Source organism: Amphibalanus amphitrite, unplaced genomic scaffold, assembly GCF_019059575.1.
Source record: "Amphibalanus amphitrite isolate SeventyFive unplaced genomic scaffold, NRLGWU_Aamphi_draft 000440F_arrow, whole genome shotgun sequence".
In the NCBI taxonomy this organism is placed as follows: domain Eukaryota; kingdom Metazoa; phylum Arthropoda; class Thecostraca; order Balanomorpha; family Balanidae; genus Amphibalanus; species Amphibalanus amphitrite.
In genome coordinates, this window is record NW_024881934.1 from 462,501 (window position 1) to 490,286 (window position 27,786).

Here is a 27,786-nt window from a genome sequence, read left to right on the forward strand (position 1 = left end):
GGTAAAAGTAAGCTCGTACAAGGCTTGGGTCAAAAGTTATTGCAGAAAAACCGTTTGCGAAAAAATCGGCTATTTTTGCAATTTTTGCCCCCTGCAGGCAAAACCGTTGACGTTAGGTCAAATCTGAGAGAATTTCTCAGAAAGGGCTTTAATAGGGCTATCGAATGCGCTTTTCCGCGGCGCTGTAGCTCTATTGGTTCTCGAGTTATGCGTTGGCTTCTTGGAAATTTTCGACATTCGACCTGAAAATCGGCGAAATTTTGCCTTCAGTGACCTCTGGTGACCTGACCTTTGACCTGACCAAAAAATTGACCGAAGTGATTTCGTCATTATTTTTGACGCTTTTTCGAACGCCGCCTTCCGCGTATCGCTACGTGGCCCAGGAGCCGAGTTACAAGGGGGGGGTGTTCAAACCCCCCCCCCCAGCAGGGCGTGGAAATCCAGGACCCCCAGCCGGGCGCGGGTTAACCTTCCAGGCGGTGGGGGGGGGGGGGGGCATTTTTTTGCCCCCCTTTAGTTTTTTCGATATATCTCGAGAATCGCTGCGCCGATCGTCATCAAACTTTCAGTACCCTCCCGGGAGCAGCTAGCGCATATGGTGACAATTTTTTTTCCAAAGGCTATGATAAGTTGGCCGCTAATGACGTCAGAGTGACGTCATTTTTGCCATTTTCGACCCAAAAAAAGGTTTCGCGGGAAGAGCTGTTAGGCCTACAGCTTTAGAGATACAGAAAAATGTTTTAGACATAAAAGGTGTGGAATCAAAAGGGATACAAAACTGCCATTTCGGGTTTTCGATTTTTTTTTATTTTGACCCCCAAAAATAAAAAATAGATTTTTTGAATATAACAGCCAAAAAAATCCAAAAAGTTTTTTTTGAATTTCGAAAAAACCGGATTATATGTGATATTCCCTACCACCTTCTATCTACATTACAAATTTGAGATCGATACCTCTTTTTTGGCCAAGTTATAGAGAAAAACCTTCAAAATTGATGACGTTAAATTTTCAAACTCAATTTTTAGCAATTCTAGACCTCGTAGCGCAAAACAAAGACCACCATTAGACTCCTCGTGACGAGCTGCATCGAATCGATACCCATTTTATACAAAAATATCAACTTTGAAATTTGACCTTTTTGACCTGACCTTGACCTGACCTCCACCAGAAAGTGACCTAAACTGTACCTGATGGTCTTATATTAACCCTCGCCGGCCGAGGGGGGGGGGCGGGTGCCGCCCCCCCCCCATAGGGTTTTTTCGCGATAGCTCCGAACACGCTGGCGATAGAGAGCTGAAACTTGGCATACCTGACCTTTGATCCAAGCCACATCTTTTGACACCAACTGCATTTTTGGGTCAGGTCAGGTCACTGACCTATGACGTCATAAGTGAACCTCTGCACGGTCTTCAGATGTCGCAACTTCGCAACGCCCTCACTGCCAGATGAGATGTCACAGGGAAATGAAACTTGCAGGATCTAGTATCCATTATGAGTCCCACAACTTGTATATCTCGGATTTTTCCTAAAGGTCATATGAGGTCAGGTCATTTTCGTGACCTCACCATTATAAGTCAATGGGGAAAAATTCAAACTGCTATTCTGGCGCCGGGAACGACCTCCAACTATCTCAATCACACAGAATCGTGATTTGATGCACTCCTTGCAAGGTTCGATGCGTCACTTTTGCAATATTGACCTTGCGTGACGTCATTTATGACGTCATCAAGGTCATATTAGTTCTTCGTCAATAACTCTTGATCAAATTGAGCTAGCGAGTCGGGAAAGCCACCAATGGACTCAGGAAGACCTGCCGAATCGAATGATATGCGACATGACCTCTTTCGACCAACTTCGTGACCTGGGGGTGCTGACCTGACCTTGACCTGAGGTCAACACCCCAAGTTGACCTGACCCGGACAAAAAGTATATCATTCGACGCGCCTGAGCGAGGCGAACACGATGCTGCCAAAATCGGCGTCCTGCGGCCGTTTTTTGCGAAGTTATTCACCAAAAACTGAACCGTACCTTGGGGCACTTGACCTGACCTCAGAGGTCATCGGTTGACCTAGGACCTTAAAATCGGGTACCAATCTCTGCGTCTCGTAACGGCGCACACGCTCGTTTTTTCCGCGACGCGCTAGCTCCACCAGGGGCGAAACGGCGAGGGGGGGGTCGTACCCGCCCCCCCCCCCCCCCTCGGCCGGCGCGTATGTAGAAAACCAATAGGTCCGGCGAGGGATAACCAACACCATTGAGTTGGAAATGAAAAACTGGCCATAAAACATGCATCACATAACCTTAGTACAGTTGGGCTCATGTGGTGACCCTTGGTGACCTTTGGTGACCTGACCTGTGACCTGACCTGGTATGACCAGTGACCTCTAATAGCAACATATGTACTAGACAACTGACGCCTTATCGCTGATTTTCGACAAAATGCGTTTTGCTCGGTGTTATAGCGCTCTCGCTAGAAGACCCGTGAACGGTGAAACATTTTATCTTTGACCTGACCTGTGACGTCATCGGTGACCCCGAGGTCAATAAAATTTGGTTTCTGTTGGTACATTTGACAGAGCTATCGAACGCCGTTTGAATTTTCCGGATGCGTCCAGTAGTTTCGGAGATACGGGGGGGGGACAAAAAAATGCCCCCCCCACCGCGCGGAAAGTGGCTGGTAGGCCCACCGCCTGCCGGGTTAACCAGCTTCGTGCCCTGTGACTCTGACCTGACCTTGATCTGACGTCAACCTCAGTTGACCTCAACCGAACAAAACGTATGCCTACCATTCGACACCTCTGGGCGAGGCGAATTAAACGATTATGCCAAAACCGCGGCTCTGCGGCCATTTTTGCGGTTATTTATCAAAAACCGATTTCTTGCCTTGGGCCATATTACCTGATCCTGACCTGGCTAACGCGTTATAAGTTTCCTCGACGAACACTATTGTTTATTAGGCGTCTACCAAAGATGAACTATCCAAAGTTCTCACTTTATGAAAATAAGGTAAAATTTGCTTTTTAGTTCAATTTTGTTTTTCTTTCTGATCAATTAAAGGAAAACTAAAACAAAACATTATAATAGTAGAAACAAAAATGAGTGTATTTTTCTTTCACAAATTTTCAGGAGTGTTTTTGCAGCGATAGTAGCTCGACATCGTTAACTTCGATCGGATATTGTTATTCAATGGTGGCCTTTGCGAACTTAGAAAAGCTGTTTATGGTCATGAAGGCCTGCATTGGCACTCTCTATTACCACGATGTGGTTAACCAGATGTTTTTCTTCAACCCTCCCTTTTGGCTCAGACACGTCGCTAAACGTGGCACCCGTAGCAAACGCGTCAAACGTGGCAAAACTTCACAGTCCCTACGAACCCTCATCAGCACTCGTTGGCTTGGTGTGTGACCCCTGCCCTTTGGCCGAGACAGCCGCCAGCCTATACCGCGCGGCGCACCCCTCCTTAGCGGGCGGGGGAGCGCACCACGCGCTCCCCGCCCACACCCCTCCCTCCTTCCCGAGGTCGTGTCACGAAGGTTCGGGATTACGCTACTATCAGCCACTGCGTAGCTGTCGCCCAGCGCACGGGAATGCGTGGCTTGGTCCGGATTCAGCCAACTACCGGCTCGCGCAGAGGTGAAATAAAGTGCCGTCACGGCGACGCACGGCGGTGGAAAATCGAGCAACTCAGCGATCCTGGATGGTGGAAAAAATGCCGCCGCCGATGCTCTGCCTGTTAAACCCGATCCGGCTTTCTCTTGTCTAAGGAAAGCATCTAAATTAAAAAAAAAATGATTTTTTTTTATCAAACCTAAGCCTTTTTATCTTTTTTCCCTGAATTTCCCTATAATTATGAAAAGTTCTCGAAACCCTAGAGAAATATTCAGGTGTTTCGCAGACTTCTTAGAAATTCCCCAGATCCACTGACTTTTCACCGGAAGTTCTGGTTGGTGGAATATGGTGGAAGGCGAAAATAAAGTAAACTGCTGCGTTAAATGCGGCAATACTCTCGTCAAATATAAAAAGGATTTTTCTGATTTCAATAATCCCTTTTTCCTCGCTCATAACTTATTATTTCTTTAGTTTAAGGCCTTATTGAAAAAAGCTAGTGATGAAACAATGCCGACGACCGGCGACGGCGCGGCGACGAGGGTGGAAGAGCAATATTGTAAAGACTAGAAAATTCTGACATGCGATAAATTCCTCAAAATATTTGATTTTACAACACCATTCTGAAGTATTAAAGTTTCATGCATTTGTATGTAATTTCATAAAGAAATATTTATTTCATACACTAGCACTCAACAGTTTAACAGCACTAGGAGCTCCGCTAGTTTCCGCGTTGTTCAAGGCAGTGAAGGAAGTGTTGAAGGTCCGCGGCGTTATTAGTGAATTGCGGGGTGGTGGAAAAGGCTGGCGGATAAGTTGAAGTGAAGAGGTGGATAAGTTAGAGCCCTCGTCGTGGATTAGGTACACCTCGTGATGCCAAAAAGGAAGCTGCACGGACAGAGACTGGCTCCATCTGAAATAAAGGTGCGGTGCGGTCATCCAGGATGCAAGTTTTATGGTAGGCCGGATACCTTCAAGATCCATAACAATAGGAAGCACGGAGGGCATAAGAATGCTAGAGTGAAGAACTCAGGTTTTGAGCCTGGGGCAAAGTTTGCCTGCTATGCTCCTCTTCCACTGGTAAGTACCTGATGATATGAATCATTTTGGGTGGGAAAAGCTACGGGTGATTGGGAAACCTTGTGCACTCACTCCTCAGTGTTCTACTACCTGCACCGCATCTGCATTGAAGTCACCAGACCATTGAGTGAACTGTCTGCATGTTATTCCGTTTAAATTTCGGTAGGTACCCGTCGCTGGAGCCGCTGTGGTGTATTAATTGTGGAGAAGTATTTATTTTCACGTGAGGAATTATGCATTTTTGAAAGACGCATCTAACGGTGTTATTTGCATGCGTCTATCTGCTCTCGCTTGCAAGAAAATCGTCAATATCTGCAGGACTATTTTCTTTCCGACGCGGATGCTTTTAACGTCTACTTCTCCCCCTGCCAACCGCCATCGGTTGTCATGACGACCAACCCCTACCGGGACCGGCCGGCGCCCTGAGACGCCGGTAGCCAGCTAAACCAACAACGCCGGCCGACCCTGCTGACCCTTCACCCCTCCCCCGGCGGCCCGCTCGGCGCGCTCGGCGTGCGAGGGGACATGGAAGCAGCGAACAGCTGACTGCTTCCGGCACTGGGGCCCCGGACGGGTCTCACCGTGTAGAACCTTCCTGTCCTGAAATAATCTCGTCAGACCAAAAGGACCTAACCCAACAAAACAAAACAAAACAGATTATTCTAGGCTAATGGTGATTGGAAAATCAAAATTTGACGATTTCTGGCAGTCTACATTTTATGTAAAATGCACATTGCACTCGTTTCGCAGTATTATTTAATAGAAAATAACAGTAAGGAGTCCATATCGAAGTAGGCATTTCGTAGCATACTTAGAAGTTAATTTTAAAGTCTTTGTTTTTCGTTTCGATGTGCATAAGTGATTTGTCGTTGAAACTGTTGATTTTTCACGACAAAAACCGGACTCTCCGGAGCCCCGCGCACCGACGGGGTTTGGCGTCAACTTAGTAGACGGGGGCGAATACCTGCTCCCCCCCCCCGGCCCCTGTGCCATCTCGAGAACGAAGCAAGCTAGCAAGCTTAAGTAGGTATACTTCGCGAGGAATCGCCAATTTTTGCTTTTCCAATCCCCATTAGCTTAGAATAGTCGATCTGTTCCTCTGAAGTCGCTCTTTTACGGATCGCCGTTTTAGATAATCGCTCAAGCGTATGAGTCGTTGCTCTAGACGTCGCTCAAAATGCAATTACCGTTTTGAGTGAGTCGCTTTTTTGTTTGTTTATTGGGGCTTTTAGGGCGCGCCGACTGCGAAGGTCATTTTGCGCCCATAACGTCACACTAATAAAACAAGTGTTTCAAAAGAAACCTTCTATATACCAAGGCTTGACAGTAAAAGACTTGATAAAAACGACAAGGTAAGATAGAACAACGCAAGACCGTCGTAACAGTCAACTGACTAGGCAAGTAGACTTTGAGAGGAATTGGGTCAGGTTGAGTAAATCACTTGGAAGTTGACCGAACGGATAATCCAGCAAAAACGGACTGATTTTCCAGATTGCTCCACCGACGTAAGCCGAGTTAAAATGTCCCGTACGATGGGGTCAGCTGAGTTAAAACTACGTAAGGCCAATAAGCTGCTTAGAGAATCAGATAAAATCAAGTAAAAGGGATTGCCAGGAACCTTGATGAAACACAAAGCCTTCTCTATAGCGACTAACTCTGAAGAAAATACCGGGGCGGACGGTGGCAGAGAAAACGAGCGGGTGTCACGACCAGCGACAAAAGAGCAGCCCGCTCCCTCGGTTGTCTTCGAGCCGTCTGTATAAACCGTGATAAAACCATCATAAACGGCAATGTGCTCTAAGGCTCTGGCTCGCGCCTCAGCAGGCAACAAGTTGTCCTTCTTAACAGTCGATAGTGAGAGGTCCACTTGCGGAATGGCGTTTTTCCAGGGTGGAGGGGGCGTGTCCCAGGTACGCCGAATGCCACGCAAGGATATGTTAGCAACTGAAAAAAGACCTCCCATGCGTACTCCAAGCGACGGTCGTACCCTCCCGTCAGATCGAGTAGCGTGACGTCACTGCTTTAAAGTCGCTGTTTGACACGCACACCCTCAAAGTCGCCTGTTGACCTGACATTGAATGACCCAGGTCTGAAATTCTCACAACCTATGCGGAAAAGATGCATGAATAGCTCTGCCAAAAAACCGCAGCTAGTGCTCAACCCCCCTCCCCTTTCACCCCCCCCCCCACCTCGGCCCGGCACGTGTTAAAAGGTGACACCTCACATCCATACTGACAATACTTTTAACGCAAAACTTTGTAAGTTTCACATGATCATGACCAAACGCTCGGTCAGGTATGGTTAGGTGGGGTTAGGTCAGGTTAGATTAGTTTTGGTTAGGTACTTTTGCTTGTTATAATCTTTTTTTAGGATCCAATGATCTTATGTTCCATTCCCAAAAATATGGAATTATCTCTTTCCCACACCAAATCATTTATTCCTAATTCACAACGCGCATCTACCTTCTCGCGTAAAACTATATGTTACACAAAGCTCTCAAGGCTCAGGCTGTACCGCTAGCGATTTCTTGCTGTTTTGGACTGGCTGCTTGACATTCCAGTGACAATTAATGCGTCTGTTTTTTAAGGCTTCTGATGGAGCTCTGGAGAGTGGAGAGACGACAGCCGCGGCAGCTGAAAGCATGGACTGTGGTCCACCTATGTCCCCAGTCCACGAATCTGTCCAGCTGGAAGCAGAAGACAGTGACAACCCTCCTGCAAACAACACTTCCGAAGCCCGTGGAGGTGATGGCGCTGCCCCTGCTGGACCCAGTAGGGAGTTAGCAGATCTGTTTTCTGCCATGAAGAGCGTTGCCCTGCAAGTAAAACGTAATGAATCCAAGTTGAACGAGATCATCGACATTCTCAGAAAGGGCAGCGTGACTACTGCTAAGATAGGTCAGAAAAGAACGGATGAAACATCGGAGGCAGCTAAACTGTTGATACGCTCGGGGAGAAGCATCGCCGCCCTCCAGGTTGCTACAGACAACCTTCTCACTCAGTCCCCAGATGAAGGCCTCATCGCCTGTTCTGCATGTGTGCCGTCTGGCGCTGTGCGTCGAAGGGGCGCAAAAGGTGTGTTCACCTACGACTTTAATCTGGGAACCAGTTTTGCAGATGGTCAGTCTCTCCCATCATCGTTCAGGCACCTGAGGGCGGCCATCAGGAGTCACTTTTGTGGCCTACACCACGGAAAAACCGTACTCGCCAAAAAACAAACGGACGAGTTGGCGAAAGGACGTTTTGCGCGGAACGCCAGCGCCGCCAGTCACGTCCTTCGCACGGGGTACTTCGTCCTGAAACGGTCCCTGCCAAGGGCTTCGTTTGAGGACCTGGTCGTTCTCCAGGCGGAGAATGGCACGAGGGTGGGTAACACCAACCACTCCAGCATGTTTGTCCCTACAATGCGGCTGCAGTTCTCGACTGTCATGACGAGTATGCTGCAGAGGTTCATTGAGCAGCAACCATGCGTCTCCATGTGCGCAGACAAGGTGACCGTCGCAAAGCGAACCATCGACATAACCGCCGTGATAGCTGTGGTTAGTGGGGCGCCTGCGGGTCACATGATCCAATCGTTTGTAGTCGCTGCGCCCGTAGTAAAGGACCACAGTGGAGATGGACTGGCTGATGAGCTCTGTCAGTCTCTGGTTAAGGTCGGAGTGACTCACCCAGACAAACTGGCTGCAATCTGCATGGATGGGCAGTATCACCATAACCGAGTGCCAGAGAAACTGCTCAGTCGGCTCAGGGCCACGGACCCACGGTTCAATACGGCCCCGTCAGTAGTTGTGCTGTGGGACGGGGCTCACCTGCTCAACCTGGCCGAAGATGACGCGCGACGTTCAAATGGCTGTGAGTGGGTAGAGAAGGTCATCGCTCAGGTGACAGGCATCACCAAGCGCTACACAGTGTGGGACCGATTCCCTTCTTCCATATCATGATAAAGAGAGTACACGTTCAAGCTTTGTTACATAGAAATAGCCGTCACTTTCCCCACGTGTCGGCACCGTCCACCGACCCGGCGGGTCGGCGGACCGGTCCTTCATTGTGCAACCACCCTGCATATAACGCACAGGCACTGGCGAATCAGAATCAGAATTACAGTTGCAATACAAGTCTCGGCCCGCTCAGTCGTCTCTCCATCCGCGCCTTCGCGACAATGGTGGCAGCGGCGGTCGAGGGGACTTGTGCCCCTCACCACGGACCCCAGCCTCTACATCTGCACTGACATCGCAGACTGGTTAGTCCGTGCTCCGTGACGGTGTATCGCCCCTACGTCACGTCATCGACTAGGGAGCTGACCATCCTGGACTCGTCATCGTCCGACATCACCGTCTCCAGTGAGTAGCTCTGCCCGGCAATACCATCTGCCCTGCGGTAACGTCATCAGCTGCCCTGGACTCGCTACGGAGCCCGCCGACAGCGCACGGCTCATCAGCCCGCGCCGTCCTCCTCAGCATCATCGAGTGATGGACACCACCTCGCTGAAAGACTCAAGCTCGGAGGAGAGAAGATAAAACAAAAACTTCAACGCTAAATTCAAGAGAAATTGGCACCGAAATCAAGAAAATTCACCCATTATGAACTTTTGCTGTATTTTCGTCAAAAAGTGACAGTGAAATTGTGCTGTGAAATTTGTTTTAACTTCGATGTGTTTTAAAAACCGTACTGTTTCATTATCCGTTTTCGTCAGTGTTCTGTCGTTTGTTGTGCTTCATTGTGGTTGCTCACCCCAAAATTTACGGAGAAATTGCAAATGCGCTTAATTTTTACCTGCATTTTGCAGTGTCACTTTGACACTTATAAGCATAAAAAGAGCATATTCTGAAGTCGGTATGAACATTCAAATACGTTAATCGTGGTCAATTCACTGAAATTATATTGTATTGATATTCGGCCAGAGATGCCGAGGGCCATGGAGATGCCCAGGGACGGTCCCCGCCAAGAGTGCGGAGGGATCGCCCGGTAGTAGGTGTAATTGTCACGAAACTTACTTATCTGTTCATACCATTTTGTGATACGCTCATATGGAAATTTCTTTCTCCGTCAGCTAAACGTTTCCTCTCTTTGTTATGATCGCTTCGGTTCCCTACGCTTCCCTGGGGGAGGGAAGATAATGTGGGACCGATTCCCTTCTTCCATATCATGATAAAGAGAGTACACGTTCAAGCTTTGTTACATAGAAATAGCCGTCACTTTCCCCACGTGTCGGCACCGTCCACCGACCCGGCGGGTCGGCGGACCGGTCCTTCATTGTGCAACCACCCTGCATATAACGCACAGGCACTGGCGAATCAGAATCAGAACTACAGTTGGAATACAAGTCTCGGCCCGCTCAGTCTCTCTCTCCTTCCGCGCCTCCGCGACAACAGTGGGCAAAGGGCTCGAAAGGCTTCTCAATGCTGGGGAGGATCGGGGCGAGAAGGTGGTACGACCGAAGCTGTGGTCGGGGACAAGATTCGCCCCTTACGCAGCAAAGACGCTGGAAGTCTTCCTCCGCAACCTGCAAGTGATGGAAGACGCCCTGGAGCAGCAAATCAAATCAGGGGACACCGATGGCAGCGAACAGCGAGATCTCCGGCTGCTTCGAGGTAAGCTTTTCATGGGTATACAAATTGGAAATGTGTATACCTGTTGTCGGAGTAGTAAGGCTCGCGCAATTCTCTTCATCGTTTTGTACTTTGGCTAACAGCCATCGTGTAATTAATTCATCAATCTAGTTTTAAATATGAAGATAACTCTGGCTGTTGATGCAATTATGCAGCCTTTTTAATGTACTGTTTTTGTGCTTATGTTCCATAACCTATTTTATGCACCGTTGGCGTTGATGAGAAGCAATGATTGTTTTCAACTGTCGAAACATAATGCAATTAGTATTCGCCCTGCAATTTCTAGTCAGGTATACACTTCTGTACCAAGATGCATTTGTCGCTGCCTGCTGCTGCTGACCGCCAGTGGTTGGCTGGTATCGTATGTGGTATGGTACTTCAGTAATGACAAATTTATCCCTTATATTCAACGTGGGCGGATTTGCTAGATAAGAACCCGCGTCAAAGTGAAATGCTTCTTTTTCCACAGACCCGACGTTCGTGACCAAACTGGCAGCCTTGTGCGACATTTACGGCGTGCTCGCGGAGGGCAGCAAGTCGCTGCAGAACCTGCAGGTTCTCCCCTGGGAGCGACAGAGGATGTTCTCCACGATGCTGGATAATTTCACGGAGATGCAGGACGCCGTGGAGTTGGACGACGAAGGCGAGCTGAAGAAGAGGTGGCCGGTCTTGTCGTCACTAGCAACTGTCGCCGATGATCAGGTACGATAAATGTGTTTTTTTTTGCGTCGCCATGCGTCGTTTTACGTTAGTTTCTACATCGATTGGCGCCGTTATGCTTTTTTTAACCCGATGGATTTTTTTAACCCGCGCTCTGCTTTCAGTGCGCGGTGTGTCTATCCCACAATGTTTTTTTTTTTTGATGATGCGAAAAAACGGCCTTGCGGCGCCAAATTCTCAGGACCTTACCAGAATTGGATCACACTTTGGGTACAATTAACGACCCCGTGTCACCTAAGCCTAGGTCACCAGATCAGGTCGAATTTCGGACATGCAAAAGGTCAACTTTGCACCTTTCCGGTTGTGCCGTGGCCACATTTTCAAGCTATCGATTTGAAACTTTCAATGTGATAATATGACTCCATCAACGTTTATAATTCGTATATATCTGATTGTTTTTCATATCGGTGAAGTGAGAGTCCACTTTCGTTACCTCCTCAATATATATGTACCTAAATGCTTCCTTTTTCGAGAAGACTCGTTAGATCAATACAATTTCAGCAAAGCCGCGTCGTGATGTGCCAAATTTGACCTCGTGTGACCTTACTGATATTGACTTGGAGTGATAGAACTTGCACATAAAAGCTATCCAAATTTCGACCTTCTAGCTCTTGTGGGAGCCGAGATAGAAATGGGGCAGATTCTGCCCCCCCCCCTCCAGGGTGTGTTATCATCAAATCCCTTTCAATAATAAGTTATAACAATAATAAGTTTTGTTTGTTGCGCTCGAACTAAACATGACCTTGATTGTTGGCTAGTCACGACTTAGGAGAGAAACGTTCATGAGCGGTGTCCAGTTTTCGGGAAAACGATTGAAAGGAATTGCCAACTCTTCACGAATAAATTATTTTGGTTGATTTTTTCATCTGTGTCTGTTTTCATTTAACTGGTCTGGTCCGACGCGTTATTGATCATTTTCACATCAATTTTGACTATAATGGTTTCATTTAGCTGAATTGACTTTTTGATATAGTCTACCTACCTACCTGACATCCTTAATGTTCGAAGTTAAGTCAGCGTATTTACCCTATAACTGAAGGCCCACGTCCACCTATACGTTTTTTACGTACGTAGGTGTCATAGTCTGCCGACGTGTATGATTACCTAAACCCAGGATGTCTTTTTTTCTCAGCTTGCATCGATTCTGAAGTTCGTAGCGGCCCTCTGCGACAGAGCGCGTGCCCGCAGTCGCGGGCTTGATGTAAGAGGGAACGCGAAAGGAGCGATGAACGGCAAACTGCAGTGGGCCGTAAGCGATGCCAAGATCATCGCCGATCTGAAGTCTCTCCAACAGGTGAGGAATGTCGACTGCCTGAAGAGCGTGCGACGCAGCGTCGAAAACCTCGTCAGCCAGCGCATGGTGCCAGTCAGTGCGGCCGTGGACGAGGAGGACATTATGACCGTGTATCGGTTCCTCACCGGCCAGCCAGCGGGGGCGAGCAACCAGCAGTTGCTGCAGGCCCTGCTGAAGGAGGCCACCGACAGCCGCACGTTCGAGCGGTACGCCCACTTAGTCATCAGGCTGTGGCTACTGAGTCCCCCAGAGTCCGTAGTGGAGAGCATGGCGAGTGTGGTCGGGGACATATACGGCGTGCACAGGCAACTCGACCACCGCAATGCCGAGCGTGAACTGATGATTCGCTGGAATGGGCCTGATGTGCACCACAGTGGGGACCTTGTTGAGGCCGTGCAGTGCCGATATAACAACTCCTTTGTAAGAGGGTCTGTAGACGCAAGGACGGCTATAGAGGGGACGGTTGTCAGGCGGCATAAGAGTACAACATGCCGCAGGACAACTGTCTTCAGGTGAGCAAGCTATAGAGCCTACTTCGATGCGTCGCCAACCCAAGTTTTCCGAAGACTATGTACACAATTAGAAATGGTAGGAGGTGAAGTCTGATAGAATGCCCTGGAATTGGAAATGGTTTTTGCTTTCAAGCATGGAGCTACTGAATTGCACCAACCTTTTCTCGCTTTACATGCAGTCGACATTTGCCAGTGGCGGCCAGTGCTGTTACAGCTGCGGTCGTGCTGGGATATCTGGGCTGACCGTTAGCGAACGGTAGGTGTACCTACCTACATACGGTATCATTTGTATCATATTTGTATCGCCTTGGCGTGCTGACCATAACAATGGATTAGGCTGGGGGAGAGAAACGTTCTGTTGTTTTGTCTGATTGTCTGATGATGTCTGTCTGATTGTCTGTTGTCTGATTCTGTTGTTTTTGTTCCAAACTAGACGGAGTTTCAACTAAAAGATGATTATATTGTTTTTGTTCATCAAAATGTCAAAATGTATAGACATTTTAAAAGAATAAGGGCCCAAAGTTTATATAAATTGGTGTAGATTCGGGCATTGGCCCATGAACTAACATGTTCTTCCCTTTCATCTAAGCGCATTTCCGGAACATGACTGTATTGGGCTTATAGGTAATGCGCACCACTGTGTCCGTGTTTGTTTCTCTTGAACATTGAATACACGTTGTCGGTCACCTCCTGACGTGTTAGCGGTTTCTTCGAATGAGACAAAATGACGTGCCGAGCACCTAACTGACAAGTAGGTAAGTGACCGCTCAGTTTCACTATAAGTCAATATCGCCGTGAAGCGTTCTTGTCATTAAAGGGACCCTCCCACCTTCAAAAAAGTTTATGAATTGGCATGAAAGTGATGTCGCTCGGTTCAGAAAGAGCGAAAACGAATATCTACCAAATTTCACCGAAAAATATTCACCGGTTTTCAAGATATTAGACTTTTACTTTTGTTTACTTTTTTGGGATCTCCGCTGTTTCTAGCGACTTTATTTTAGAAGTGCGGCGTTTGCGGCAGATGTTGCGCGCAAATAGCATATACCACCGCGTGCTACAAAACGTTTTAGTCAAACATTTAAAAATCGTTAGATATTTGCGCTGACGTCACACATTCAGAGGGGTATTCCTAAGCATTAGCCCCTCTGAATCAAAATGCTGCAATTTTGAAATTCAATATTTCCGATTTAAGGCATTTCTCGATGTTGTGAGTGCCGAAACCGGTAATTGTGAGCCAGGGACCCCATTTTGGCTATCTCAACTCAAATCTAATGTTAAGGTGGGAGGGTCCCTTTAAATGGTTGTCAGATTGGTGATAATGTTGATAAAACATAATAAGTGGTATATCGTTAAAGTATAGCCATATTATCAAAGGGACAAAAAGTTTTTTTTTTACATTTGCGGTAGTGAGAAACAGGCAACAGCTCACTTACTATTTACCTATTAAGGTGGAAACTTGGTGGAAATCTAGTGGTGGAAGAAACGCTGTCGGTGGAAGATTCGGCCTTTGTTTCACCTCTGGGCTCGCGACACCAGCGCCGCGTGGTGGCGAGGGGACATTCTTTTTAGACATACTATACCGTAGGTACAGACAGACACTCAAGTCAGCAAAAAGTGGGGGGGGGGAGTGAAAATTACTGGCCCCCCACCTCCGAAAGTGGGGGGGGGCATGGCCCCCCGGCACCCCCCCCCCTGTTCCTAGCCTATGAGGAGCGCGATGTAAAGACGGAACCGTCCCGCCCCGGTACAGTCTACAATTCAGGCGGCGCGTAACGGCTAGGCGCCGGCCGCCGCGCCGCGCCGCCGCGGCGGCAAGATGTTTGACTTTACACCGCTATTACTAGAAAAGTTGCGAACCGATTTTCTTATTCTTGCACGAGAAGATCAGCAATTCAATTCTGGACAGGCAGCCAAAATTTCACATTAACATTGTGTTTGCGGGCGAGTTATTGGCGAAAAACAGGAGGGGTGGGCGGAATCCGCCCCCCCCCCTTCCACCATATTTCTTATAGCATGTAAATTGCAAAAATGTAGTTCTCAGCGAGCTCTTTCATATAGGTGCATTATCGTTCAGCTAGTAATAATGATTAACCTTCGCCCGCACATGCCATTTTCCCATCATATGTAGAAGCACATGGGGGGTTGCCACCCCCCCCCCCGTAATTTCGTTCCTGTTGGAGATAGAGCTTCGCGGTATCGACCAAAAGGATTCTTTGGGAAGAGTCGAATCCAATGATACCCAGTTTTACCTTCTCAGGTCAGTCATTGCCTTTCCAGGTCACGTCAAACTAAAAAATGTTGCTGTTTTGGGTCACCGCTGGATATCAAGTGCGCTGTTTATCATATACCGATGATGATGCCGTTTTCTGGTGCCAAGCCAGCTAGAACCTCTTTGTCACACTACCCGACCAGGTTTTTGCTGCGCCTGCTGAGGTCATTTCAGGTCAAGTTAGGTCTAGGTCAACGATAAGTGTTTGTATGCTTGTGTGTGTCTGTGTGTACCTATACTGATGTGTGCACCGAGTCCGATTGTTTATGTGTCCATATTACATGAAATCATGATCTGAGAAGCCTTTACCAAAAATGCAGTCAAAAAACTTCACGAAAAGTACATTCAGCTTACCAAAAACGCAATTATTTTAGATGACCTACTACCTAGGTTGACCTTGACCCTGACCTTGACATCTGTACATCGTCGAACAACATGTTTCATTATAGGTGGGAGGTAAGAATGGCAAAAAAGGCCGAAATCAAGGTGTCAAAAGCTCACAAGGCTCATAGTCAACGCAAGATGTTAACCCGGCGGCCGCTGGGCCTCCGCGCCACCCGCCGGCCGCTGGGGGGGGGGGCATAAAGTTGCCCCCCCCCTTTACTTCTGCGACGATATCGTCGCAACGCGAAGAGATAGAGAAGCGAAACTTTGCATACATCTTCCTGAATACCTAGCCGAGGTTGTGTCCAAATTTGGTGTCGATCCCATTTGAAATGACGTCACAGTGACGTCATAAGTGAAATTATAGATTTGCGACTCTCATATTCCTCACGATACATCACATATAGGACGCCATTTAATTGCGTCCCAGAAAAGCTATTTCTGGCACCTAAAAGCTGACTCGCCCCAAAATTGGTCCTCAGCACCTATTTGGTGGATACCAGCACCAATCATGGAAAATGACCTTAATTAGCTGTTTCTGGCACCTATTCATCGGTGCGCCTTACTCTTTTTTCTGAATCTGGCACCTAAATGCTGAGCGTAGCACCAATCTAGTAGAAAAATGAACTACTGGCTGGTAGAATCATGTTGTTCTGGTATAATGACCCCTGGAGTCTAGCCTAAAGGTTGCCAGTGCAGCTACACTCTAAGACAGCCCCGTAGTGATCTCAGCATTGTATATGACATTTAAGTAAGCAAATAATATTAATTTGTTTGAAAAAAGCAATGTCATTTAAATATTTAAAAGTATTTATTTGTAATGCTTAAAGGGAAACATTTTTGTGAGTAATTGTCTCGATTTTGACCATTAAAACGGGTATTGTATTTTTTGACGCCATCAAATAGCTCCAAAAAAGAAATGTAATGTTTTCATTCCGTTCAAGGCCGCTGAAGAAACGCAGGATCTTGCGTGGGACATTGTCCGTTGTTTGCCGCGCAGAGTTGTGCCGTGGTTGTGCCTTTTTCATCCGTTTCTTACGTATGGCATATGTGTGCATGAAGCTTTGATTTTTTTTTTTTGTTATTGTGTGGCCGGTCAGTCAAACGCCCCTGTAGAAACCGGATGCTGCGTTTGTTCGAGATGGAGTCAGACGATGATTGCAGAAAGCTAATAATATTGAAAAGAGGGCCGGTTGCGTGGCATGTCTGTTCAGAGTTGACATTTTGCTTTACTCCAGTTTATGACCTGAGAGCCTGGCTGGAAGTGACGGATCCAAACTTCTCACGTTAAAATGGCTGAGGGTGCAATAATCTCTAGTCTCTACATAGCGGGCTGGTATAGGAGCGTCTTGCTATGCTGCACCATAGCTGGTTAGTGATTCTCTTTTGGCTAGAAATGGCATTAATCATTATCTCCACTGGCGAAAATGGCACTTGACATCACCGAATGCAACGTTCATGTTGTTAGGATACATAAAATCAGGAAGATTACGCGAATTAGGTAGGCAAACGTGGAATAAAATAGGTGCTGGATGTTTTGGTTTTGGTGCTGAATCAGCAAACAGCAAATACGGAGTTCAACTAGACGATCTGGCAACTTTAGGCTGTGTGGAAGTAATTAGGTGCCAGATTCAGATATTAGGGTCGAATAAGCATTTTGGGGCTGATCAGCAATTAGGTGCCAGAAACAGCTTTTTAGGGACCAGAAACAAATATTCCCCTCACATATATGGGACCGAATATAAAGGGCCGATTATTGGTCAGAAACTAGATGGAAGTGTAGTAAGATGTTTTAGGATGACAGCAGGTGCTGTCTAGTTCATTTACAGTTGAGTTTCATGCTCAGCGTCATCAGAAACGGTCCATATCGGAAAACGACAAAACTTTATGACGTCACTGTGACGTCATCTTAGGTGCTACAACCACCAAACTTTCCTCAAACATTGCCTAGGTATTCATTTGAAGCTATGCCAAGTTTCACGTTCGTAGCTCATCAGGTTTCGGAGATATTTCACAAAACGTAAAGGGGGGGGGGCAACTTTATGCCCCCCCCCGAGCGGCTCGTGGGTTAAGAATTGGTCATTTGCGTCATGACGTGACCTGAAAAAATAAGGTCATATCTCCAAAACCAAAAACTACAGAAACTGAAATTTTCAGTGGACATCAAAAAAGGATAGAGGAGCAGCTATACGAAAAACCGGGCTTCTAGCTTAAAAATGCTGAGTGCAGAGCAGAAAAACTACCTGGGGGGGGGTGGCAACCCCCCTCATGTGCAGGCGACTCCTGTGGTGAGTGCAGACGGCAGTGACCGCGTGCGGTCCCATCCCCACTCCTGTGGTGAGTGCAGACTGCAGTGACCGCGTGGGGTCCCATCCCCACTCCTGTGGTGAGTGCAGACTGCAGTGACCGCGTGGGGTCCCATCCCCACTCCTGTGGTGAGTGCAGACTGCAGTGACCGCGTGCGGTCCCATCCCCACTCCTGTGGTGAGTGCAGACGGCAGTGACCGCGTGGGGTCCCATCCCCACTCCTGTGGTGAGTGCAGACTGCAGTGACCGCGTGGGGTCCCATCCCCACTCCTGTGCAGATGAGTGCAGTCTGCAGTGACCGCGTGCGGTCCCATCCCCACTCCTGTGGTGAGTGCAGACGGCAGTGACCGCGTGGGGTCCCATCCCCACTCCTGTGGTGAGTGCAGACTGCAGTGACCGCGTGCGGTCCCATCCCCACTCCTGTGGTGAGTGCAGACTGCAGTGACCGCGTGCGGTCCCATCCCCACTCCTGTGATGAGTGCAGTGTGCAGTGACCGCGTGCGGTCCCATCCCCACTCCTGTGGCGAGTGCAGACTGCAGTGACCGCGTGCGGTCCCATCACCCCTCCTGTGGTGAGTGCAGTCTCAGACCGCGTGCGGTCCCATCCCCACTCCTGTGGCGAGTGCAGACTGCAGTGACCGCGTGGGGTCCCATGCCCACTCACTCCTGTGGTGAGTGCAGACTGCAGTGACCGCGTGCGGTCCCATCCCCACTCACTCCTGTGGTGAGTGTAGACTGCAGTGACTGCGTCTGTGGTGAGTGCAGACTGCAGTGACCGCGTCTGTGGTGAGTGCAGACTGCAGTGACCGCGTCTGTGGTGAGTGCAGACTGCAGTGACCGCGTCTGTGGTGAGTGCAGACTGCAGTGACCGCGTCTGTGGTGAGTGCAGTCTGCGGAGGTGAGTGGGCTGAGTAATTGCTGAGTGCGATGAGTGTGGAGGTGAGTGTCGTGATTGCGGGTGCTCCCAGCTCCTGTGCTCAGTGCGAGTGATCCTGTGTTCAGTGCGGGTGCTCCCAGCTCCTGTGTTCAGTGCTCCTGTGTTCAGTGCGGGTGCTCCCAGCTCCTGTGTTCAGTACTCCGGTGTTCAGTGCGGCTCGGGGGCCTGTCGGGCGATATTCCGGTCTAATGGGAACTGCACACGTCCGGTGTGTGCTCGGCCCTGGCTGTGTGTCTGTGTGTCTGTGTGTCTGTGGATGTGGGAGCGGAGATTCGATCAGGTCAAGGCTGGAGGGGGACGGGGAGGGTGGGGGAGTCGGTCACGACGACGGGCGTCTAACAGGCGAGATAAACACTCGGACCGCCGCGGGGTCGCCGCGGGGTCGCCGCGGGTCACGCGGGACCGCTGAGACAATAGGACGCCAGTGACGGACAGCCGAGGCCCGGACCGTCGACGCGCCGTGAGACAGGCGGGGGAGGCAGTGAGACAGGCGGGGCAGGCAGTGAGACAGTGAGACAGAGGGGCAGGCAGTGAGACAGGCGGGGGAGGCAGTGAGACAGTGAGACAGGCGGGGCAGGCTGTGAGACAGGCGGGGGAGGCAGTGAGACAGGCGGGGGAGGCAGTGAGACAGGCGGGGCAGGCAGTGAGACAGGCGGGGGAGGCAGTGAGACAGAGGGGCAGGCAGTGAGACAGGCGGGGGAGGCAGTGAGACAGAGGGGCAGGCAGTGAGACAGTCGGAGTACAGCAGTAATCTAATCACCACGCTGTAGGTGATGGCTTGTGATGTTATTGCATACACACACACATACATACATACATACATACATACATACATACATACATACATACATACATACATACATACATACATACATACATACATACATACATACATACATACATACATACATACATACATACATACATACATACATACATACATACATACATACATACATACATACATACATACATACATACATATGTAGACATGCGCCAAGAAAAGTATGAAGAACTCAACCTTTAACCCGGCGGCCGCTGGGCCTCCGCGCCACCCGCCGGCCGCTGGGGGGGGGGGCATAAAGTTGCCCCCCTTTACTTCTGCGACGATATCGTCGCAACGCGAGGAGATAGAGAAACGAAACTTTGCACACATCTTCCTGAATACCTAACCGAGGTTGTGTCCAAATTTGGTGTCGATCCCATTTGAAATGACGTCACAGTGACGTCATAAGTGAAATTATAGATTTGCGACTCTCATATTCCTCACGATACATCACATATATGGGACCGAATATAAAGGGCCGATTATTGGTCAGAAACTAGATGGAAGTGTAGTAAGATGTTTTAGGATGACAGCAGGTGCTGTCTAGTTCATTTACAGTCGAGTTTCATGCTCAGCGTCATCAGAAACGGTCCATATCGGAAAACGACAAAACTTTATGACGTCACTGTGACGTCATCTTAGATGCTACAACCACCAAACTTTCCTCAAACATTGCCTAGGTATTCATTTGAAGCTATGCCAAGTTTCACGTTCGTAGCTCATCAGGTTTCGGAGATATTTCACAAAACGTAAAGGGGGGGCAACTTTATGCCCCCCCAGCGGCTCGTGGGTTAAGAATAAAAACGATATCCCGCGCGGGGCTGGGGTCTCCAGCCGAACGCGCGGGGCTGGGGGGGGGGTAAATTTTACCCCCCCCCCCCTGTTATCTCCCGAACTAATGGTTCGATTTGGAAAAATCAAACGCCAATCGAAAGATCTCATCACGAACTATTAAAAACATGTACTTAATTTAAAGTTTGAGGTCAAGGTCAAGGTCAGATTAAGGGTACAAATTGTAAGTTTCTACAGTATCGGCCTTGCACCGTAGTTGCCGAAGAATGGAGTCATCGACTGAGACTGATTGCCCAAAACGTGTTCTTAGGCTACCAAAACAAAATTCGTTGCATACAATATCATTCAGAGGTCAAGGTCAAGGTCAGGTCAGGTCAGGTCAGGTCACCAAAAACAAAATTTAGAAAAGGGCATGTGCGACAGATGTTTTATGGGTCATTTTACTCAAAGAATTCAATAGGCCCACTCAAAAAGTAATATGGACCACCTCTGGATGAATTTCAGGTCGAGGTCAGGTCAAGGTCAGGTCAAGTGAGGTCAAATTTTGAAGTTGGTTGTTAAGGCCTAAAAATGTGTCTATCTGATGCAGTTTTTCACGGCAAATCGAATGGTGCTATTTTTGTTTCCGTACGAGGTCTAGAACTTCCAAAAAATCATTTTTCCAAATTTTTGTGTTTCGTGACGTCATAAAATCTTGAATAACTCCCATATTTTTGAACCCATTCTTCTAAAAATTGGTATGTAGGTGCACATAGACCACTTCTCTGACATATATTCCGTTTTTTTGATACACTCAAGATTTTGGATTTCATGATTATTTTCCCAAAAAAGTCAGTTTTTTTAAATTTGGGCCAAAATCCAAAATTTTCAAAAAACCGAGATAGCCATTTGATAGACGAAGTAGTATTACGTATAACCTTTTTTTTGTTACGTCTTGATTCCCTTAAAAATGAAGATGTTAGCGGCATTTGAAATTTTGCCGTTTTTGAGGCGAAAATGGCGAACATGACGTCACTAAAACGTCACTTTCTCAAAAAATTACGACGGATTTCGCTCAAATTTTCAGGGAACGTGTCAAATTGATGAAAGAAAAGGTACTGAAAGTTTGGCGGCGCTGCGCGCCGCCGTTTGTGAGATATTGCAAAAATTCGCGAGGGGGGTAAAATTTACCCCCCCCCCCAGCCCCGCGCGGGTCTGGGGTTTGGTTTATATTAGATAAACCAAACTACATTGTAAATCAAGCGAATCAGAGTGAAATAAAATAGTGCTCGTTGCATAAAAGTTCGTTCGATTCTGTCTTTGAACAAAAATAAACACCTTTATAAATTCTCGTGAAAAATCATGCGCCACAATACATACAGAACACTTCTAATGAAATGAAAAAGTAAGTATCTGCGTTAAGCACTCCCTACACCACATCCTACTTCAAAATAGTGCCCTCTCTGCAGCCAGTCCATCGAGTAAACACCCGTCAACCGCTTCACTCGCGACGCTAAGTCGCACCCGACACATCACGATACGCTCAAGACATACCCCGGTATGTAGGAAATGTGCATTGTGCATGCGGCTCGCAAAATATTGTTTCTTTTCTACCTTTGGGTACCTGTGCGGTGTCAATAATTTTTAACCCATTCATTTTTGACGGGCTGGGCCGGGCTGGGCTTTGACGCTTTTACCATGAATGGGCTCGGGCTGGGCCGGGCTGTGAACCCATGGGCCTGGGTTGGGCTGGACTAGGATTTTGCGGCCCGTGGCGAACACTGCCTGGGGGTCCTACGACCCCCCTGGAGCCTAGACAAAAAAGTTTTTTTATAACACGGAAAAAAATGAAATGACTTCAAGGGCTCTTTTGACCACATCCCATTTTATTCGCAAAAAGAAAAAGTATTGTAGAACTCTTTTAGGGACCCTTTGAGGACTATTAGAGGACACTTTTAGGCCGATGAGAGACCTAGTGAAGTAAACAGAGGGCCCTCTCAGGTACACAGAGGGCCCTCTCAGGTACGGTTCTCCAGGGTATTAGTCGTTGGTCGCTCGGCGAGCGGGAGGGCAACCAGTTCCGCCCCTGTATCGCGTGACCCCTTGCTCCGCCCAGTTACGCACGAGCGTACTCCACGCAGCGTAGTAGCGTGGGGAGGGGAGGGTTAGAATGGTGGCATGTGTAGAGGCTAGAACCGGTTTCCACCGCCATGCCACCGCCCAGCGACATGGAGCCGGAGCGGGGTCAGTGACCAGGGCGCAGGGAAAGGTCAGAGGTCAGCTTTAACGTAGAGCTTTGTGTCTCCCTCCCCTCCGTGTGTAACGACCGCACGACAGCGGCCGGCCGCCGATCAGGCTTGACATGTCAAGGTCACCCGCAGTCAACGGGCTCAGAGGGTTGGTCGAGTGCGAGTCCGTGGCTGACGACAGTCTCGACCATGTGCTATGGTGCCGATACACTAGCGTGGGTAATAAGTTTGTGTTCAGTGCATATGTTACAGGCAAAGTGAAAACTCGGGCATTTTGCAAAATGCCTAGGCAATTTGCAAAATGCCTGACCGGCTGGGCATTTTGCAAAATGCCCAGGCAATTTGCAAAATGCCTGACCGGCCAGGCATTTTGCAAAATGCATAGGCAGTTTGCAAACTGCCTGGCCCACCAGGCATTTTGCAAACTGCCTGAAATTATTTTCTCAGGCAGTTTGCAAAATGCCCGACATCGAACTCATACCAGCGACGATGCGTAAGCACTAAGCATTATTGTAAGTGCCGCTTACAGGGGTTAATCACAAGCGATACGCACCAAGTGGGAGGACACACAGTGAGACATTCTCCGGGTAGCGCTGCCGAGTTCAGGGTCACTGAGCCCCAGGCAGCGGCCCGACCGCCGCGCCGGCTGCCGGGCGCCCGGCGCGGTTTTATCGGTAAACACGCGTTAAACATGGTAATGTTTCTAAGAGCCTTGCTGACTCTGGAAATACTTTGGGTAGATCTGATCAGAAAAGAATGTTCTTTCGATGTATGGTAGTTTGATTGGCGGGCCACACGCCTACATTATCAATGCATTGTGACTGTGTAAAGATGAACATGTCCGTTGAATGTAAAACTTGTTATTTCTAAGCGTCTTTTTATTATAAAGGTGTGCACGTGGGTCGTGGATGACCAAAAACTTGCTTTTCTGGAAAAGCCACATGTTCTTTTAGTCTATGGAATGTATCTCATCGCATTCCAATGCATTGTTCATAAATGCTGTTTTTCCTGAAATGTACCAAAAATGGCTGATTTCTCAAGATATAGACTATTTCTTTCCACGTGACACGTGATTAACAAAAATGCTTATTGGATACGATGTCTCTGTTCTATCGATCGAGCTAGCAACCCCGTGTCACTGCGGCCCTCTGTTGCCGTGATGTAAGTAAGCACGGGAAGCGAAGAATGGCGGGTCAATATTCGGCCGGTCGCCGCGTTTTTCCGCGCCCATGTTTTTTTCTGTGCCCTGCTCCGCGCCCCATCACAGCATTCGTACACACGCACGGCTACAACTCCGTATACGAAAAGTATAGGGAGACGTTGGCTCAATCTACACAGTCCATTCAGTGGTGGCTCCATATCGACGGAAGTGGCGGAAGACGTGGGTATATTCGTAAATATTGAATGTGCTTGGGGCTCAGGCACATGGGAACGACGTGGTCAACGCCTGTGGTAAACAAAAACGGTAAAATAAATCAATCACAACTCAGGCATTTTGCAAAATGCCTGACCCGCCAGGCATTTTGTAAACTGCCTAGGCAGTTTGCAAAATGCCTGGTGGGTCAGGCAGTTTGCAAATTGCCTAGGCATTTCGCAAAATGCCTGGCCGGTCAGGCATTTTGCAAATTGCCTGGGCATTTTGCAAAATGCCTAGCCGGTCAGGCATTTTGCAAATTGCCTAGGCATTTTGCAAAATGCCCGAGTTTTCACTTTGCCTGTAACACATACACTTTTGCTGGGGCGTGTCCTCTTGATATGATGCTTTGTAACGTGTATGATACGCTTAAAACCTAGCTGGCAGTGGCCGAGAGGAGAGGGGGGGGGAGGCGGTTGCCGCTTCCACATGTTTATTTTTGTTGATAGCTGCGAGAGCTGAAATTTGGCAAGCCTGACCTTTGATTCAAGCTGAATTTTTATGACAGCAACTGTATTTTCACCCTTGCCCATATTGGTGTTTTGCCAGCGTCTATCGTAAAGACGGGGAGGAGGGTCCGTTGGACCCCTTTGCCGTTCAGCCCCTAATCGAGCTAGAGCTTCGCGGAAAAAGAGCGTATTGCCCGTGACAAGAGGAGGCCGATGATACCCAATTTTAACCCTCGCCGGCACAGGGGGGGGGGGGGGGGTTGATGCAGGTTTTTCGCGAATAACTCGCGTAAAAAGCGGCCGATCGCAACGAAACTTTCAGTACCCTCGCATTGATCAATTTTACACCTACCCTGAATTTTTTTTACCCTGACCCAAATGACCTTTGACCTGTGACCTCTTTTCCGAGACCATGTTTGGCCGGAATCGCGATTCGGCGTATGTCGGCTCGCATTAGCCGCGCGTTTGCAAGCTTTTCGTGGTTTCAAACGTTCAAACATGTGATTTGATGTTGCTTTCATACATTAGGGTGGGTTTCAAGGTCAGCTGAAGGTCAGGTCAGGTTATTGACCTTTGGTGACCTCGGGTGACCTCGGTTCACTTTTTCGAGTTTTACATGCTTCTAGGCTAGTTTTTGGAGCTGAATTCGAATTAAGCAACCATTTGAACATTTACGAAGTAGTTTTGGTGCCTTCGTAACATGTTACGAAGCTGTCAGAGGCGGTTGACACGTATTACGAATACCCGTCACAACCCCTACCGGTTGACCTGACTCGACCTGGTCTAAATGCTTAAAGACATCATCTCTGATCAAAACTAATACGATATTCGTGATCAGCACCCCGGAAAACCTCATAGCAGCCACACTTTACGACTTTCTAACAGGTCCCGATTTTCCCAGTTTTTGGGTCATTGACCTGACCTGGAAGGTCACCCGATGACCTAGGACCTTAAAATTGGGTATCATCGGCTTCCTCTCGTGACGGGCAACACGCTCGTTTTTTCCGCGAAGCTCTAGCTCGATCAGGGGCCAAACGCGAGGGGGGGGGGGTCGTACCAACCCCCGTTGTGCCGTCGAAGGACGCAAAATGGCCTGTGCCGGCGAGGGTTAAGGTCCTACGTCATTGGTTGACAAGTCAATATAACTCAAAAGTCGGGGAATCGGGACCTGTTAGAGCTTCGTAAAGTGAAGCTGTTATAGGGTTTTGCGGGGTGCTGATCACGAAATTCAAGTTAGTTTTAATCACAGATGATGTTTTCGTGCATTTAGGCCAGGTCGGGTCAGGTCAGGTCAGGTCACATGTTACGAAAGAACCAAAACTACTTCTTAAATGTTCAAACGGTTTCTAAATGCGAAATCAACTCCAAAATCTACCCTAGAAACATGTAGAACTCGAAAGAGTGAACAAAGGTCATCAAAGGTCAGTGACCTGACTGATCTTCACGTGACCTTGATGCCCACTAGAATCCATGCGATCAACATCCTTTCACATGTTTGATCGCTTAAAGCCACAAAAAGACAATAAAACGCGTTCTACTCGAAATACGCCAAAACGCGATTCCGGCCAAACATGGTCTCGGAAAACAGGTCACAAGTCAAAGGTCTTTTGAGTTAGGGTCATGCAAATTATAGGGTAGGCGTAATATTGAATAACTCGAGGATACTGAAAGTTTCGCCGCAATCAGCCGCTTTTTGCGCAAGTTATTTGCGAAAAACTGAGGGTAGGAGGTCTGTTCGACACCCTCCTACAAGTGCGAAGGTTAAGGTCAGGCCGTTGACCAATGGCGTCAAAAGTGAACCTCTGTAAGGCCCCAAAATGTCGCGACGTCGCAGCACCCTTCGTGCCAGGGGACTTTTCAACGGGGAATGAAGCTTATATGATCTAGTACTATCTCCCAGAGGCCTCACAACTTGTATGTAGCTATCTCGTATTTTTCTTAAGAGTCACCTGAAGTCAGGTCGGTCACGCAACCTCACGATTATTAACCCGCGCCCCGCTGGGCTATTCAGCCATACGCGCCCTGCTGGGGGGGGGGGGCAGATTCTGCCCCCCCTGTCTAACTTCCGAACCGATGGTCGTAGAAAGACGGGGAAAACGGCAATCGAAAGCTCTCAACAAGGCGGATCTTAGGAGCACAAATTTTTTTGCTTAAGTAGGTCAGAGGTCAGGTCAAGGTCAGGTCAAGGGTACAAAATGCAAGTTTCTACAGCATCGGCCTTGCACCGTAGTTGCCGAAGAATGGACGGAGACTGATTGCCCAAAATGTGTTCTTAGACTACCAAGACAATATTCGTTGCACACAATGTCATTCAAAGGTCAAGGTCAAGGTCAGGTCAGGTCAGGTCAGGTCACCAAAAACAAAATATAGAAAAGGGCATGTGCGACACATGTTTTATGGGTCATTTTACTCATGAAATTCAATAGGCACACTCAATAAGTGATATGGACCACCTCTGGATGAATTTCAGGTCGAGGTCAGGTCAAGGTCAGGTCAAGAGGGGTCAAATTTTGAAGTTGGTTGTTAAGGCCTAAAAAGGTGTCTATCCGATGCAGTTTTTCACGGCGAATCGAATGGTGCTATTTTTATTTCCGTACAAGGTCTAGAACTTCCAAAAAAATCATTTTTCAAAATTTTTGTGTGTCGTGACGTCATAAAATTTTGAATAACTCCCACATTTTGAACCGATTCTTCTAAAAATTGGTATGTAGGTGCACATAGACCACTTCTTTGACATATATTCCGGTTTTTTTCGATAAACTCAAAATTTTGGATTTTATAAATATTTTCCTAAAAAAGTCAGTTTTTTTGAAAAATTTTGGCCAAAGTCCAAAATTTTCAAAAAACCGAGATAGCCATTTGATAGACAAAGTAGAATCACGTATAACCTTTTTTGTTACGTCCTGATTCCTTTAAAAATGAAGAAGTTAGCGGCGTTTGAAATTTTGCCGTTTTTTAGGCGAAAATGGCGAACATGACGTCACTAAAACGTCAATTTCTCAAAAATTTTCCGACGGATTTCGCTCAAATTTTCAGGGAACGTGTCAAATTGATGTATGATAAGGTACTGAAAGTTTGACGTCGCTGGCGTAACGCGTTTAGAAGTTATTGGCGAAAAACGGGAGGGGGGGCAGATTCTGCCCCCCCCCAGCGGGGCGCGGGTTAATCAATTGGGAAATATGAAAACTGTTATTTTGGCGCCGGGAGCCATCTAAATCTGTCTCAAGCGCATGAATTCGCGATTTTATACATTTTTTGCAAGCCCCAGCATTCACTTTTCCATTCTTAAATTTAGGCGACTTCATTTATGACGTCACTAAGGTCACAGGAGATTTCACCAAAAAGTCCCGATCAAATTGA

General features: G+C 47.9%; 2 protein-coding genes across 2 annotated transcripts; both read left to right on the plus strand.

Moving 5' to 3' along the window:
* Positions 1 to 4,328: 4,328 nt before the first annotated feature.
* On the plus strand, positions 4,329 to 9,033 carry LOC122391500. Its single transcript, XM_043385509.1, has 3 exons — positions 4,329 to 4,686; positions 7,274 to 8,595; positions 8,979 to 9,033. The coding sequence occupies exons 1-3, from the start codon at positions 4,480 to 4,482 to the stop codon at positions 9,031 to 9,033; spliced, it is 1,584 nt and encodes a 527-aa protein (XP_043241444.1). The 5' UTR covers positions 4,329 to 4,479.
* A 1,034-nt stretch (positions 9,034 to 10,067) lies between these two features.
* Positions 10,068 to 13,506, plus strand: LOC122391496. Its single transcript, XM_043385504.1, has 3 exons — positions 10,068 to 10,276; positions 10,764 to 10,996; positions 12,147 to 13,506. Exons 1-3 carry the CDS (start codon positions 10,198 to 10,200, stop codon positions 12,822 to 12,824), a joined length of 990 nt encoding a protein of 329 aa, XP_043241439.1. The 5' UTR covers positions 10,068 to 10,197; the 3' UTR covers positions 12,825 to 13,506.
* Positions 13,507 to 27,786: the final 14,280 nt, after the last annotated feature.

What these genes read in the sequence shown, in the direction of transcription:
- LOC122391500 (XM_043385509.1), top strand. Translation starts at nt 4,480, where the DNA reads ATGCCAAAAAGGAAGCTGCACGGACAGAGACTGGCTCCATCTGAAATA. An exon ending in GCTATGCTCCTCTTCCACTG is followed by an intron (nt 4,687 to 7,273) that starts GTAAGTACCTGA and finishes CTGTTTTTTAAG; the next exon opens with GCTTCTGATGGAGCTCTGGA. An exon ending in ATCACCAAGCGCTACACAGT is followed by an intron (nt 8,596 to 8,978) that starts GTGGGACCGATT and finishes GTCATCGACTAG; the next exon opens with GGAGCTGACCATCCTGGACT.
- LOC122391496 (XM_043385504.1), top strand. Translation starts at nt 10,198, where the DNA reads ATGGAAGACGCCCTGGAGCAGCAAATCAAATCAGGGGACACCGATGGC. An exon ending in AGATCTCCGGCTGCTTCGAG is followed by an intron (nt 10,277 to 10,763) that starts GTAAGCTTTTCA and finishes CTTTTTCCACAG; the next exon opens with ACCCGACGTTCGTGACCAAA. An exon ending in CAACTGTCGCCGATGATCAG is followed by an intron (nt 10,997 to 12,146) that starts GTACGATAAATG and finishes TTTTTTTCTCAG; the next exon opens with CTTGCATCGATTCTGAAGTT.